We start from the raw sequence: 14,012 nt of genomic DNA on the forward strand, positions 1-14,012 counted from the left end.
AAGTTATACAAAGCCATTTCATTGCATTTGCCCTGTTTCTAGGATGCACATGAGTTCTTGAGCCAGTGTCTGGATCAGCTGAAGGAAGACATGGAAAAGTTAAACAAAACTTGGAAGAGTGAACCAATCCCTAATGAAGATAACTCACCAGGACGTGCTTCTGATGACCTCTCAGCCACCAAAGTTTATACATGTCCCGTTATCAGTAACTTAGAGTTTGAGGTTCAGCATTCTATCATTTGCAAAATGTAAGTGTGCTTGACAGCTTTTTTCACACTTACCTTAAAAGACTAGGAAGTGTTCCCATCTCACATGACTTCACCTGCAGTAATCACAAATAAGAACTGTGTTTTATCCAAGGCTAGATATTTAGAAGAATACTCTCTTGTCTAGAAATGTTGTAAACTTCACACACTGTCTGCTGCTGCAGGCCTTCTTTAAACAGTGTCATACTACATAGTTCTTCATTGCATTTCCTATGGAAAGCCTTTGTGCTTTGCTCTGTGTGCACCAATTGTATGGGAATAGAGAGAAAAGGGGGTTTCAGCCAAGTAATGTTTCCTCTAAAAAAACGAAAAGGGGATGCCATGTTTTTAATTTGATCTTTCTAAGGGCATCCAGGGAATGGCATTTTCTTCTGTCTCTCTACATTCTTGCAGAAAAAGATGTCAACCGATATGTTTGGGCATTCATTGTGTGTGACCTGTACAGCAGATGTGTTCAGCTCTAGCAATCACTTTGATTTCCTCTATACCTGATCATTTGCCTCTCCAAAGCAATCTGTGCATTTTTGTTCTTACCCTTAAACAAATGTTTCAACTTTTAAAGCATCAAAAAGAAATTGCAAGTTCCAACTTTGTCCTGAGCATCAAACAGTTCCATTTTGATGAGTAAAAATAGGATGAACTGGGAAGTCACTTTACCCTAAACCACAAAAGTATTTGTTAGTTTTAAGTTTCTTTTTCATCAGACTTGCACGAGCATGTTTCTTTTTTAGGTGTGGTGAAACAGTCACTAAACGAGAGCAGTTTAATGACCTCTCCATTGACCTTCCTCGAAGGAAGAAATTCCTTCCTTCCCGATCCATCCAGGATTCTCTTGACCTCTTTTTTCGGGTATGTACTTTGAGGGGGGGTTTTATGCATTGTGGAGTGTGTGCAAGTCGTGCACCATATGGAAATTCTGATTGTACAGTTTCTATGACAGTGGTTTGCAGGCATGTGAGATAACATTGAACTTTTTTGAGGTTTGTCCGTTAACAGCATATGGAAGTTTATATTGTAAAATGCTATGCAGAAATTAACTGCTGTAAAATAGGTAAACTTCCCAATTTTTTGATGGAAGAGTTGAGGTGTAAACAAGGTGTAAACAAAAATAGAGAGGAGAGAAGAGAGACTGTCACATTGGGATAATCACTCAGGAAGTGCTACCTCTCCTGGGCTAGGATGCTTCAACACCTTGTGTACAAGCCTTAATTAGCATGGAGGAAAAAATCATGCAGGTACAATAATTAAAAAAAAAAAAAAGAAATAGCTGTAATATGTGGATGCTTGCTTTCTAAATAGAGCTTCAAGGTGAAGCTTCTGAAAGCTGAAAATGAACTGTATGTTTGTGAATTGGTCTTGGTTGTATTTTGTCATATCTTGAGCCAAATTTTTTTTTCTCTCTGTATAGATAATACTTTCAACAGAGAAAATAGCTGATGTGCTTTTTCTTCTAAAAGCTGGTGGAGGTCTTACAATTTAAAAAAAATCCTAAAATTTTAATGTAATTTGACTTCACTTAAGGTAAAGCGCTGTAGGAATGTTTGTAGGTTATATAATTTCAGGAAAGGAATGCTTCCCCTTTTGATGTCTGTCCACAACTCTACTCTCATGTAGCATAACCTTGGTAAGTTTAGATGAGGATACCTTCTGAGGAACAAAGCAGAGGTTTTGAACAAGAGGGAGAAAATTTCATGGTACCACATCCACTGAAGATTATTAGGGGAAAAAAACCCAACAAACAAGTCCTGTGTATGGGAGAGAAAACTGTTACCCTCACAAGATTGTCCCCTCCCTTTGGAAGCTATTTTGTGTCATAATGGTGGCTAATTCACTGGTCTTCAGTAGACTTGCAAGAAGAATTCCACCTGTGTTAGTGGATATGATGTGAAATTTTAAGGTCTGCTGCCTGACCTCTTATTAAATGTCCTCTTACTGTGTCAACTTGAAGGTGATTATAATTTTAAGTGGTTACTGCTGTTTGAAGAGTTTGTGTAACAGATGTGGTGTATTTTTGGTTGAGATCTGTTTGATTTCTCTTTTGTTCCACGAGTCATTTCTCTGCTCCCTTAAACAGGCAGAGGAGATTGAGTATTCCTGTGAGAAGTGCAATGGAAAGTCTGCTGTTGTCACACACAAGTTCAACAGGCTTCCCAGGTAAATGCTGACACCTGTTCTCTCCTTCCTGGAAGCACATTACAAAAGTGCAAGCAAAATTCCCCTGAAGAGTAAAGCTGGGAAAATGAGCAGGACAGCATGTGCAGTGGTCAGTGTGTGAACGAGGTGCACCTGCAGTCAGTCTCCATGCTGTTCTTCAGTTTCACTCTAAAGAAGCCCTTGGAAGCCCTCAGCAGTACTTGTTTCTTCCTCCCTATCACTACACAAGGAGGACTAAGTTTTCCCCTTCCCCTTTTCTTGGATTTCTGGGATGTGAAGGAAGCACATATAGAAAATATATTCTGGAATTTCAATATTGTACAAGTTGAGTGATAAACGGGGAGGGGGTGTAATTACCTGTGTCTTCCTGATAAGAGATGGTCAGCATTTGCCTACCACCCCTAAGTAATAATCTGGTTTGGTCAGATGAATGCCTTTGGAAAAAAGGCTTACTTGGATTTTGAGTAGGTTTTCTTTGACTTCTGTCTTGAGATGAACATTTGTCTTTCTCTCATCTCTCTCAGGGTCCTGATTCTTCATCTGAAACGATACAGCTTCAATGTAGCATTGTCTCTCAATCATAAAGTGGGGCAGCAGGTGGTTATTCCCAGATACCTAACCCTGCTTTCCCACTGCACAGAAAGCACCAGGCTGCCACTGACACTGGGATGGAGCGTCCATTCTGCCATGTAAGTGTGCAGCTTTGGTCCCTGCTCTGTTAATCATGTGTGTCACAAGGTAGGCACTTGTCAGGTCTCCTCCAGAGGATGTCTGGGCAAGGAAACATTACAGTTATGCAGCTTCAGATGTGTGCTGCTGGCTTGTAATGCTGCTGTCATAAGAACATGTTTGGAAAGGAAGCATGATAGAAGCAGTAGGAAGAGATAGTTGGGCATTATCTAGGGAATATTTGGTAAGATAATATTCTTCACTGTCCTTGAAAATAACTTTATATTCTTTTTAAGAACACTTCAGTTAGTAATTTTTAAAATGTAGGCCTCTCAGTGCAAAGTAATCTAGATTACCTTTCCCTTCAGAACAGTCTAACTCTGCTTAGAAGACAAAACATCCTGCCTTTTTCTGCTAATTTCCACTTGCACCTCTTGTGCTGTCATTCATTTTTCATTGCCTTTCCTGTGCCACTGTAGTATCTGAGCACTTTGGATGCTGCAAATACTCTCTTCTTCTCTCTGAGACTGTTATATCTGTACAGCTGCCTGACCTGAGACACAGAGATTAAATGTGCCAGTTGTCACATAGGAAGCTTGTGGCAGAATGAGGAACAAGAAACCCTTAGGTCTCTTGTGGCCTCTGCTGAGTGACATAGGCAGGGTATCCATAGTCAGCTAGGACACATCTGGTGCATCTGTTCAGCAGTGTGGCAGGTGTTTTGCCAAATGTTTAGTGGTGTTCTGAGATGGAAGTGGATGTTTCCCATGAGTTTGTTTTAACAGTAGAAATCTCAAACACAACAAACAGTTTATGCTAACCAGAGCAGCAAAACTTGAAAATAGGTTGGAAATAGCTTTCCAATGTTTGGAGGTTTTTTTTTTTCAGTCATGGAAATCATTGTGATTGACCAGGGAGTGGAAGGGAAACTAGGCTGGAGAGAAGCAGCCCTGGTTTAGGGGGAAGATTAGAAAAGAGTTCTGCAGTGGCTACCATGTGTTTGATAGATGTGTAGTGATAGTGATGGACTTTGAGGAGCCCATGAAAGGATTAAATGGAGCAGGAAGTTGGTTCAGAGGAATCTAGGTAAGGCAGGAGAAATTAAGATGTGGGATATGCCAGAAAACCGGCTGATCCAGACAAGAGCAGGAGACTGTGGTTTGGGAGCAGGAACTCAAGTGTTGGTGGGAATAAAATATAAAGAATGAGTTGTCTTGACATGGGAGCCAAGAGCCTTTAATTTGTGAGCTGGTCCCTGAGGGTGCATTGCCAAGAAGTGAATCAAGTTTAAAGTATTATACATGGTTTTGAACAACTGTTGTTTATTTATAGTGTGATGAAGTTATTACTGTAAATCTAAGCAATTAGCAAGTACATAATGGTATTCTGCTTGTTCTTTTGGTCATGGATTTGCATGCATAGCAGACAAGTAAACTTATTTTTTAAAGACTGTAACTAGTGCAATAAATTATTTTATTCTTTTAATAGTTCCCGTCCATTGAAAGCCTCCCAGATGGTGAATTCCTGTACTGTAAGCACTTCCACACCTTGTAGGTGAGTTATAGCTCTGGAATGTCCTTGTTCAATGGCCTGGGGTTTTGTGGCATAGGTTCCAAGGCATTTTTAGATTTTCTAGTTCTTTTCTGGTGTTAATGTTGTAAATTATTTCAGCTACTGTCTTTTTTCATATCTGAGTTTTATTGGTATTGCATGGTAGCAAAATGATTTCTACTTCTGCAATCTAGCTCTTTGTTTTGACTCTATAGAGCCAAAATGGGTGTTTTGGGAGCAGGAGGTCGATTCCTTAAGTTTATTTGCTAAGATGAGACAGCCAGTTTTTGATGCTGTGGAAAATGTGATATCACACTGGATGGTTTTGCATTGAGGGATGCTTAAAGACCAGATTTACTAATAGAACAGAAATTGTGACTTCCCCAGACTCCTTTGTCTTCTGTTCTAAAGAAGCAAGAATTTATCTTAAAGGAAGAGCAAACAGCAAAATGAAAAATTGGTGCATTTTTGTACTTCTTATATCTGGATAATGTTGTGACAAGCCCTATGTCAAACTTAAAAAACTCAAGTCAAATGATTTATGCCAAATTCTATGTGGTAATGTGGCCTTGTCTCAAATGAATTCAGTCTGGGATTGCAAGGTAATAAAGTGCAGAATCCTTTGCCTTAAAAGCAAGAGCCACACACTTAGCTACTTTTAACTTTGTAAGCTGTTATTGCAGGCTTCAAGTAAACATGTCAGTTAACCCAGCAGAATAAAGCTTCCTGAAAACCTTGACTGCCATATTAATAAATTGTCATTGTCCCTTGTTGCAGTTTGTTCCCCAGTTGAACAGTGTGAAAGCAATGTTTCAACAGTTACTTTGAGACATGTTTGTATGATGCTACAATGCTGTGAGGTTCTATAGCCATGTTTTTAATTTACAGAAAATACACTTTCAAGTCCAAGAGCTCTGCAGCACTCTATGTAGATTCTGACAGTGATGATGAGCCATTGAAACGCTCTGTTGCCCATAGCCAAAGGTTGTGTAACATACAGAGCAGAGACCAGCAACAACTGCAAGATGAGCCAGAAAAGGTAAGGGAAAAACCCACAAACTTTCATGTACTAGATCCTGTATGTGCTCATGTCTGCTGTGTGCTTTTTTTAGCATAAACTGAGTGACATTGATGTCAGATGAGGTTTTTTTCCTCCTAATTAGCAGTGCAGTGCCAGAAGGGAGTGCTTTGCTAATTGACCTCCCTCTACAGTTGTCTTGGGTTCCCACTGGGAACAGAAGTAATTGCATTGCAATTGAACTTGAGTTTTCAGGTTATGGATACCAGCTGCTTAGCAGCTTGGTCAGTCCTTTGGGTAACTTCCACTAATAATATTCCTGGGCTGAAGTATAATGTGCTGTCAATAATAAAAGTATGAGGTAAGGCCCTTGATTAAATTAGATCCAGTACAAGTTGGGCTAAGCAAAATATTCAGTTGAGAGAATTTCATGCACATCCTATCCGTGTGGCTTTTAAATGTTGTTAGAATCTGAAGCTAACAGTCTTTGTAGGCGGACACAGAAGTGTCAAGAGACCAAGTTCATTGGTGTAATGGCACAGTTAATTTCAAATTGCCTTTGAGCTTTTCCTTGTGACTAGTGTTAATGCTGCCAAAATACTTTTTTTGCCTGTCAGGCCAGTGTATTAGCAGGTAGATGAGTTGTGTGGGAAGAAATGATGACCCAGAAGGGAATAGCAGCAGCTTAGAGGATTATCTTGCAGTACCACTTTGTTCTGTTGAGAGTGCTGCAGGCCTTGTGCATAGGACAAGTTTCCTGCTTCTCTGCTTCTATAAAGCTTTTGCTTCACTAAAGTTTTTGACAATGCTCATAGGATTATTTTAATCAAGGAGAGATTTGTGGCCTTGATTATGATATTAAGGGACAGGTGTAAATGTGGATGAATAGCAGTAGTAACAAGAGGAAGATATCTACAGTTTCTGATCTGATGGGAAAATCAAACCAAGGGAGGATCCTGGCCCAGAATTTAATAAATGACAGATACTGAGTATTAAACTTTTAGAAGATCCAGAGCTAGGAAGAGCTGCCAGTTTGATGAAGCTCAGAACTACAGATAAGAATGATCTTGACAAATCTGAGAAACTGCATAAAAATAGGAGAGGTGGTTCAGTAGGAACAGGCTAAAGGTGCTAATCTTAGCAGGATTAATTGACTATAAATGTGGGATAGGAACAGCTGGGAAAACAGTGGGCCTTCAGAAAGGTCATGAAAGGTGACAATCATAAGGTCAGGCAGGTTGAAAGTAGAAGTATCTAGACAGAACCATAGCCTCCATACACATTGTGTGAAGTAACCCTCCTTTTTTCCTCAGAATTGAGCTTTAGCTGGAGTTCTGTATCTATCTTTGGGCTCTGGACTGAAAAGAGTTATAGATTAACTGGAGAAGGGCCACAGGAGAGGAACATGAATGGTCAGAGATCTAGAAAGGAAGATTTTGAGAGAAAGAGTCAGGCAAGTGGTCTTCAGTTTGGTCTTTAGTTTAAAGAAAAATGTAAGCAAGGCTTGTGTCCTCAAGGAAAGGGAGGAAGTTAATAGAAACACTTGAGCTGTTTCCTGTGCCTGTGGTGGATAGAACAAGAAGTAATAGACTAAATTGCAGACAATAATTTTTAGATTAAATATTAGGGAACACTTCCTGATGGTCAGGATATGTAGGGATGGAATGGATTGCTGTGGGAAAGCACAGAAAACCCTTTGCTGAAGGTCTTGTGTCTGCTGTTCTGCGTGGCACATCTATGCCTGGCTGCAGCTGGAGGAAGGAAACAAGCTTGTCTTTGAAGTCCCTGTTATGTACCTTTCAGAAAAGGTATTTCAAGTTGTCCTGACTTCCTGGAGTTTTGTTTGTGGAGAAGAGTAGGTAGTTTCTACTGCACAAACCCTGTAAGTGCAGAAATTGTGGGAATAAAGCATACTAATTTGAATAACAAATTAATTACAGGCTTTACAGCCAGTTGTGGGAAAGAGACACTGGTGTTGATGATTCCACATAAATTATTTTATTCTGTGGCCATGCATATTGGCCACTTCTCAGCCACAGGCCTGGCCAGCCGTGTGTTACCATTAACCAGGTTCTCTGACCACCTCAGTGTTGTCCTGGGAGACCTGGTCCTGGTTTTTTGGAGGTGGCAGTACTGTTGCTGCACCATTTCTCTTGGTATGAGTCTCAAAAGAGCTGTGGATGGGGTTGCATTAAGGGCTTGGTGGTCACTTTGTCTGGCAAGGGCATCCCTTGCCAGGCACTCCTTGCAAAATGTCCCTGCTGTGTGGGAGAACAGCTGGAATAGCATCTGTGTATGGCACTGGATGGCAGGGGCAAACAGCAGTTGTCCAGCTGAAGAGGGCACAGCTGCAATTCCTGTGATCTCTGCTTCTGCAGATGAAGTAGTATTTGAAGAACTTCTTAAAAATGCTTACTTAAAACAGCCTGTCTTAGAGCCTAAGCTATTTAAAATCTATGCAAATAATGTCTAGTAGAAAAGTTGTATTCAAATAATGCACAGATGCTGCCAAGTCTTTAAAGTCCATCCACTGAATTAGTGGTAGTTGTTGGCAGAGAGCCTGGAACTAGGGTTTGCTGAAGAGCTAAAGCAGTTTTGATGTTGGTAGCCTACAGGTGCAGGGAGAGAAATCAGAAAGCTTAGAAAGGTATTCTGCTTTACTTATCCAGTGCATAAATACCTGTGAGGAGAGAGGTTTAAATTTGGCACTTCTAATTCTTGGAGGGCAACAGGTCTAGAACAAGCAGTTTAGTTAGCTAATTCATGTGCTAATCTTGTTTGATAAGGCAGTTTTAATACAAAATGCTTGCTGTATTTGAGTAAAAATCAGCAGTAAAAATGTGATTTTGTTCATTTCAACAAAGTTCTGGGATTCATCCTAATGCAGTTGGCAGTAAGATCTGGATAAGTACATTTCAATAGAAACTGTCTAACCCCATTTTAACATAATATAGGAAAAGAAATTCTAAGCATATGATAAATAGTGTAATTGTGTAAACATGTATACATGGAGGTTAACCTCCTGATTAACAGTTAATATCAAAATGATTGAAATTACTATATTATTTGCAAATTACAGTGGTGTAGGAGTTGATGAGCATCAGCTTTAGGAAAATGAACTATAAAAAGGAAAATTGAGATTAAGACTAAGGTGTTTTTTTTTTCTTCCAAATGAAAATCATTCTGTTCTCCTTGGGAAAGAATAATTCCCCCTTTCCCTGTTTAACTGTTTTCTTACTTGGTTTGCAACTCCTGCACTCCTCCCTCTGCTCACATCACGGTTTCATATGACAAATCTGCAGCACAAAACCTAATTTTAATTGCTCTTCATACCAGCTCAATTTTAGTTTCTGTTCATCCATCCCTATATTTGAGTTCAGTTACACTCATGTTGCTGCTTCATCCTTTGTTAACAAACTTGCAGTTTCCCTGCTTATATCTCAGCGTTGACTTGCCAGGGGCTTGAGAATTCATCAGAACCTAAAGGGGAAACATGTTTTGAAGGAAAGGAAGGAGAAGTGAAGAATTATCTTGTGTGTGTTAATCCACAAGGCCTGTAAAAACTGGTTGTAGTGTACACTTAAATAGTTTTCTGTGGAGTAAGTGTAGCTATAAAGGCTGTCTCTCCCTTGAGTCTCGTGTAACTATGTTGAATGTTGACAGTGCCAAGCTCCCACTCCTTGGGGTTAATAAAAATAAATCTCCACGGAAATGTGAAACTGATGTTGTATACCTGCTTATTCAAACAGTTAATCATAACTCCATTCATCTCTAGGGTTCAAAAAGAAGTAAAATGGAGGGTGATAAACCCGAGCTGGGTAATGCTGGTTTTGATGGGATGAGCGAAGATGAGCTCCTAGCAGCTGTCTTAGAGATTAGCAAAAGGGAAGCTTCTCTGTCTCTGAGCCATGATGAAGATAAGCCCACAAGCAGCCCAGACACTGGTTTTGGAGATGATGAAATTCAGGAATTGCCAGAAAACCTGGAATCTATGGAGATGGAGAAACCTAAAACAGTATTAGACTCAGGTAAGGCAAAGCAACCATCTTAACTGGACTCAGGTGGGCTAAAGCAGGTTACTGATAACATCAGGTTAGTAATTCCTGGTGCTAGGAACTGGCTGCAAGTGCACTGCTGAATCTGTGACTTGCTCAGAGTTTTAGGAGCTTAAACTTTGTAATTTCCCTATGTATAAAGCATTTAGTTCATCAAACTGTGAAAATGTATTTTCTTGTAAGTCTGTCACCTCCATGATTCAAAGTTAATTTCCTTTTTTTTTTTCTCTCTTGATTAACACATGCTTCCACAGGTTCCTGTGCCAGACAATTCAATTTCCTAATATTTGGCCATGTCTAGAACTGACTCTAAGTCTAAGGCATAAGACTAGAATGCTTTCATAAATGCAGCTATTTTGTCACTAGTTAGTAATGAATTTAACTATATCTCTGTATTTTTTTCTAAAGCTTTTTATGTGAGAGTAGACTTTTAAGCTTAAGAGTCTCAAGTGAATTATGGCCTCTGACAGAGAGACATGTTTAAGTACAAGGAGGAGCCTGGGTGTTCTCAGTGTGGGGAAGTTGAGTCTTCCTTTAGCCAGCTGAAGGAAATATAAGTGGTTTATCATTTATTGTGTGCTACATGCTTTCCATCAGGTTTTTAGTTACACTAGCGCGAAAAAAGAGACCAACAATGTGCTCATGTCCTCTAAGAGGCAGGAGGTTCATTAACAACAGAATATCTCCCCACTGTTACCAAAAATGACATTTCTTTCAATGGACAGCCCATGACAGCCTTGATGGTGGAAGGCTATAAGAATAATATTATGTATGTGATCATCCTGCTTCATGCCCTCCTTTTTATACAGTAATTGCTTATGGTGTTGTGAAATAGAGTTGTGATGGAATATGACCATATAAACATATTTCTGTCCAGGTTTTCTTTGGAAAGTACAATGTAATTATTTGAAGGCATTTTTGTTACTCTTAAGCAAAAAGTGTGTGTTTTATATAAGTTCTGTATTTCTTATAGTGGAAGTTTTCGAAGCTCATGTAATACATTCTGGGTTTTTTCATCTTGAAGGGATTAGACTGATGGATATGGTTCTGGTGCTGTTGGCCTTGTGTTTAAGGGTTCACAGATACTGAGACTGCCTTGTATTATCCGTGTTAATCACTAATCAGCAGATGTTGAAGTCTGCACAGGACAAAACCATGAAGTTTCACATGCTGCTGCCTGATAGTTGTTGGAGCAGATGTTGCACTTTCTTAGTTGCAAGCAAGAATCAAAGTGTCCTGCATCTGCAGGAGTGTATGCAGCAGCTGAATGAATGTTCATTTCAGATGTTCTGTAATGCACTTCTGCCCTTGTGTTTACTTCAAGGCTGAACTAAAAAGTTACCATCTTCATGCACCTTTAAAGCTGTACATAGTGCTCACAAGATTGAAGCTCTTAGCTGAAGCAAAAGGTAGCACATTTAAAGAGTGCTTGAGATTTGTGCTTTTTTTCATCTTGCATTTGGTTTGGCTTTTATTGTGGCTTCACCTGTAGTACTCCAAGGTCTAATATGCAATGCAAATTTTTATAATCCATGCTTTCTTACAGAGAAATTCCGGTTCATGGCTGGAGAAACCTAGTAGTGTGTGGCTTCTGTAGTTAAACTTGCTGTTTCTGAGTGAACTTAAAATGCTAAGAAGAGAACAGGTTCAGGGATTAATCAAATGGTTCATTGTACACCAGTTGAAATGAGTATGATATTGCCCTTTGGAGCTTTTCCATTTGACTCTGTGTGGGTGTTTTATGGCGGGTGAGCTCCCTGTCAATAGATGTCACTATGCTGCAAGGATTGTGGTGATTTAAAGAGGACTTAGATGGTAACAAACAGAAGACCCAGAAAAGTATAAACTGTACTTTGTGATCCCTCAGGTCCTGCCAATTTCACTGAGATAACTAAAGATTTTGATGAGAATAAGGAAAACAAAACTCCAGAAGGCTCCCAAGGGGAGGTTGACTGGCTGCAGCAGTACGATATGGAGAGAGAGAGGGAAGAGCAAGAACTCCAGCAGGCACTGGCTCAAAGTCTTCAAGAGCAAGTAAGAAATAGTTTGCTTTCTTAAGTTGTCTTCCCCAACACTGGTTACCTGAAAGCTAAAGGAAAAGCTTGCATTCAGGCAGTAACTGCAAAATAATTATTCTGCTTTTTTTGACATAACCAGATGGAAAAATGTTTGGGTTTCTTCTAGTTCCAGTGTCAGTAGAGTGATGACACTGGGTACATCTGAGCACATTTTGAATGTGCTTTGAAACCTGTGCATCACATCACAGATCTACAGATTTCTCAGAGCTCCCCATGCACTTTTGTGCACTGGTTTGTCACGTTATATTAAAAACTATGATAACCTCAACTAAACTCTTCCTCTCTGACATCAAGATCCCAGCCCACCTTTAGCTTCTCTGACAGTTTCTTGCAGTGTGTCATGTCAAGACTTAGTGAAAGAGGCAGGTTTCAAAGCCAAGGCTAAGAATGGCCGTGTCAGGTCAGGCTAAAGATGTGTCTATCCTAGGTGTGTTTCTGGTGCTAGAGAGTAGGGGATGCTTAGTGAAGAATGTAGGAACTGAGCATTTATGTGATCCTTCTCAGTTAGTAAAGTGGAAAAAGGATCCCAAATAATTTAGTTGAAAACAAGTCCATTAAATTAGGCTTGGAAAGAATGGGCTTCTTGAGTTGTCTGCTAACTATCTGTATTCCACTTGAATTGCAAGACCTGTAACTGATTTCTACAAGTTTAACCAAGCAGCAGAGAATAAAGCAAACACTTAGCTAGGTCTTCCTTTAAATAGGTGCCCTTGTCTGCTCTCTATTAATACCAAAGCTGTCATGGTTTTCCTTATGAGATCTGATGTTTCCATGGCTCTTGGGTTTTTTTCTCTCCCATTACTCATTATGAGGTGCTGGTATGTTCCATGCCAGATGTAGCTTTGATTCATCAATGCCGAGCAGTTTAACAAAGATTCCCAAATCCTTTAGAAATAGTGAGATAAAAGGCCTCATGCTAATAATGTAAAACTGCCCTTTGAGTGTGTTTCTGTTACAGTTCTGAAGCAAAAATCTGCTATTCTAATGATTTGGGCATGGAAATGCAGTTACTGTGGTTATCTTGATTTGAAATACATAGTTGGGGTGCTGCATTCAGGTGTGCTGAAAGCATTCAAACCCTAAATTAAGAAACCAGCTCATTAAATATTATTGACTGGTTTGCTGTAGCTCTGGGCTTTCAAGAGTAGTGGGAGGAATAGGGGCATGATATTATCCAAATATTTGACGTGTTTGTTGACTTAAGGTTTCTTTGCTGCTTGGTCATGGTAATATTGTTAATACCTGGTTGTTTAGTGATGTCTTTTTGCATCCTGCCTTTGTTCATTGCGCCTGTTAGATACAACCACTGGCTGCACTTTCAAATGGCTTAAAAATACCAAAATCTGTCAGGATTTAATGACTGTGTCCTCAGCTGGCTTTGGTCAGAAACAGACTAAATTTTGCTGAAGTGTGAGGAGCTTTGTGTGTAAGTGACAGCTTTTCTGAGCACAGGGTTACAAATTCATTCAGATGCTTTTCAAATTAATGATCCAGGGAAAGCATTTGGTGTTACTGGAGACTCGCTCTGCTGCATACCAAACTTCAGGAGCTTTGACAAGCCTTAATGAAGGTTTGTCCCAGGTTCTGTTGCACGGGAACATTGGACTCTCGGTGGTTGCAAACATTCCTTCACACAGAACCTTTAATTTACAATGTCAGGTTTGTTGTAGAAACCAGAGCAGCACAGTTTCAATGGAAAAAGAGCACCACAAGAATTTTAAACAGTGAAATGTCTCAATGAGCTAAGTTTTGTTCTCTCCCCATCAGGAGGCACGAGAACAGAAAGAGGATGATGACCTCAAACGAGCCACGGAATTAAGTCTACAAGGTGAAACTTATTTAAGTTCTTCCAGTATGTTGCTTTTGAGAGAAAATTGATATGTGTGTATGAGTGCAGCTCCTGCCTGTCAGTAAGACAGCTGGGATTCATGTTCTTTTGGTGTGTGCTTTGTTGTGTTTGGCGCTTGAGGTCAGTTTTTCTTGTTCTTGGTTGTGAAAGCAAGTGCCAGGAAAAACTTAAGCTGAAAAATTACTTCAGTCTCTTGACTTTTTAGTTAGATATAGAGATATATAGAGAGATATGTGTAACATATTATAAGCAACACATATAATGTACATTAATGAATAATATAAATTTAGAGAAAGCACAGTGGATCTTGGAACTTTGCATTCCCAGCAAATCCAGCATGCTAATGGCCCTAGTCAGAACATAAGGATTGTT

At 39.7% G+C, this 14,012-nt stretch overlaps 1 protein-coding gene across 1 annotated transcript in view; it reads left to right on the forward strand.

Moving 5' to 3' along the window:
* USP37 (ubiquitin specific peptidase 37) overlaps positions 1–14,012 on the forward strand; it is a 34,690-nt gene that overhangs the window by 13,075 nt on the left and 7,603 nt on the right. Inside the window, exons 12-20 of the mRNA XM_058028225.1 lie at positions 43–248; positions 998–1,115; positions 2,341–2,420; positions 2,945–3,109; positions 4,578–4,643; positions 5,529–5,679; positions 9,434–9,686; positions 11,581–11,747; positions 13,559–13,619. Of these exons, the coding sequence (XP_057884208.1) occupies positions 43–248; positions 998–1,115; positions 2,341–2,420; positions 2,945–3,109; positions 4,578–4,643; positions 5,529–5,679; positions 9,434–9,686; positions 11,581–11,747; positions 13,559–13,619 (1,267 nt within the window). The remainder of the gene's footprint in view (positions 1–42; positions 249–997; positions 1,116–2,340; positions 2,421–2,944; positions 3,110–4,577; positions 4,644–5,528; positions 5,680–9,433; positions 9,687–11,580; positions 11,748–13,558; positions 13,620–14,012) is intronic.

The sequence above is a fragment of the Melospiza georgiana genome, chromosome 7 (assembly GCF_028018845.1).
Source record: "Melospiza georgiana isolate bMelGeo1 chromosome 7, bMelGeo1.pri, whole genome shotgun sequence".
Taxonomy (NCBI): domain Eukaryota; kingdom Metazoa; phylum Chordata; class Aves; order Passeriformes; family Passerellidae; genus Melospiza; species Melospiza georgiana.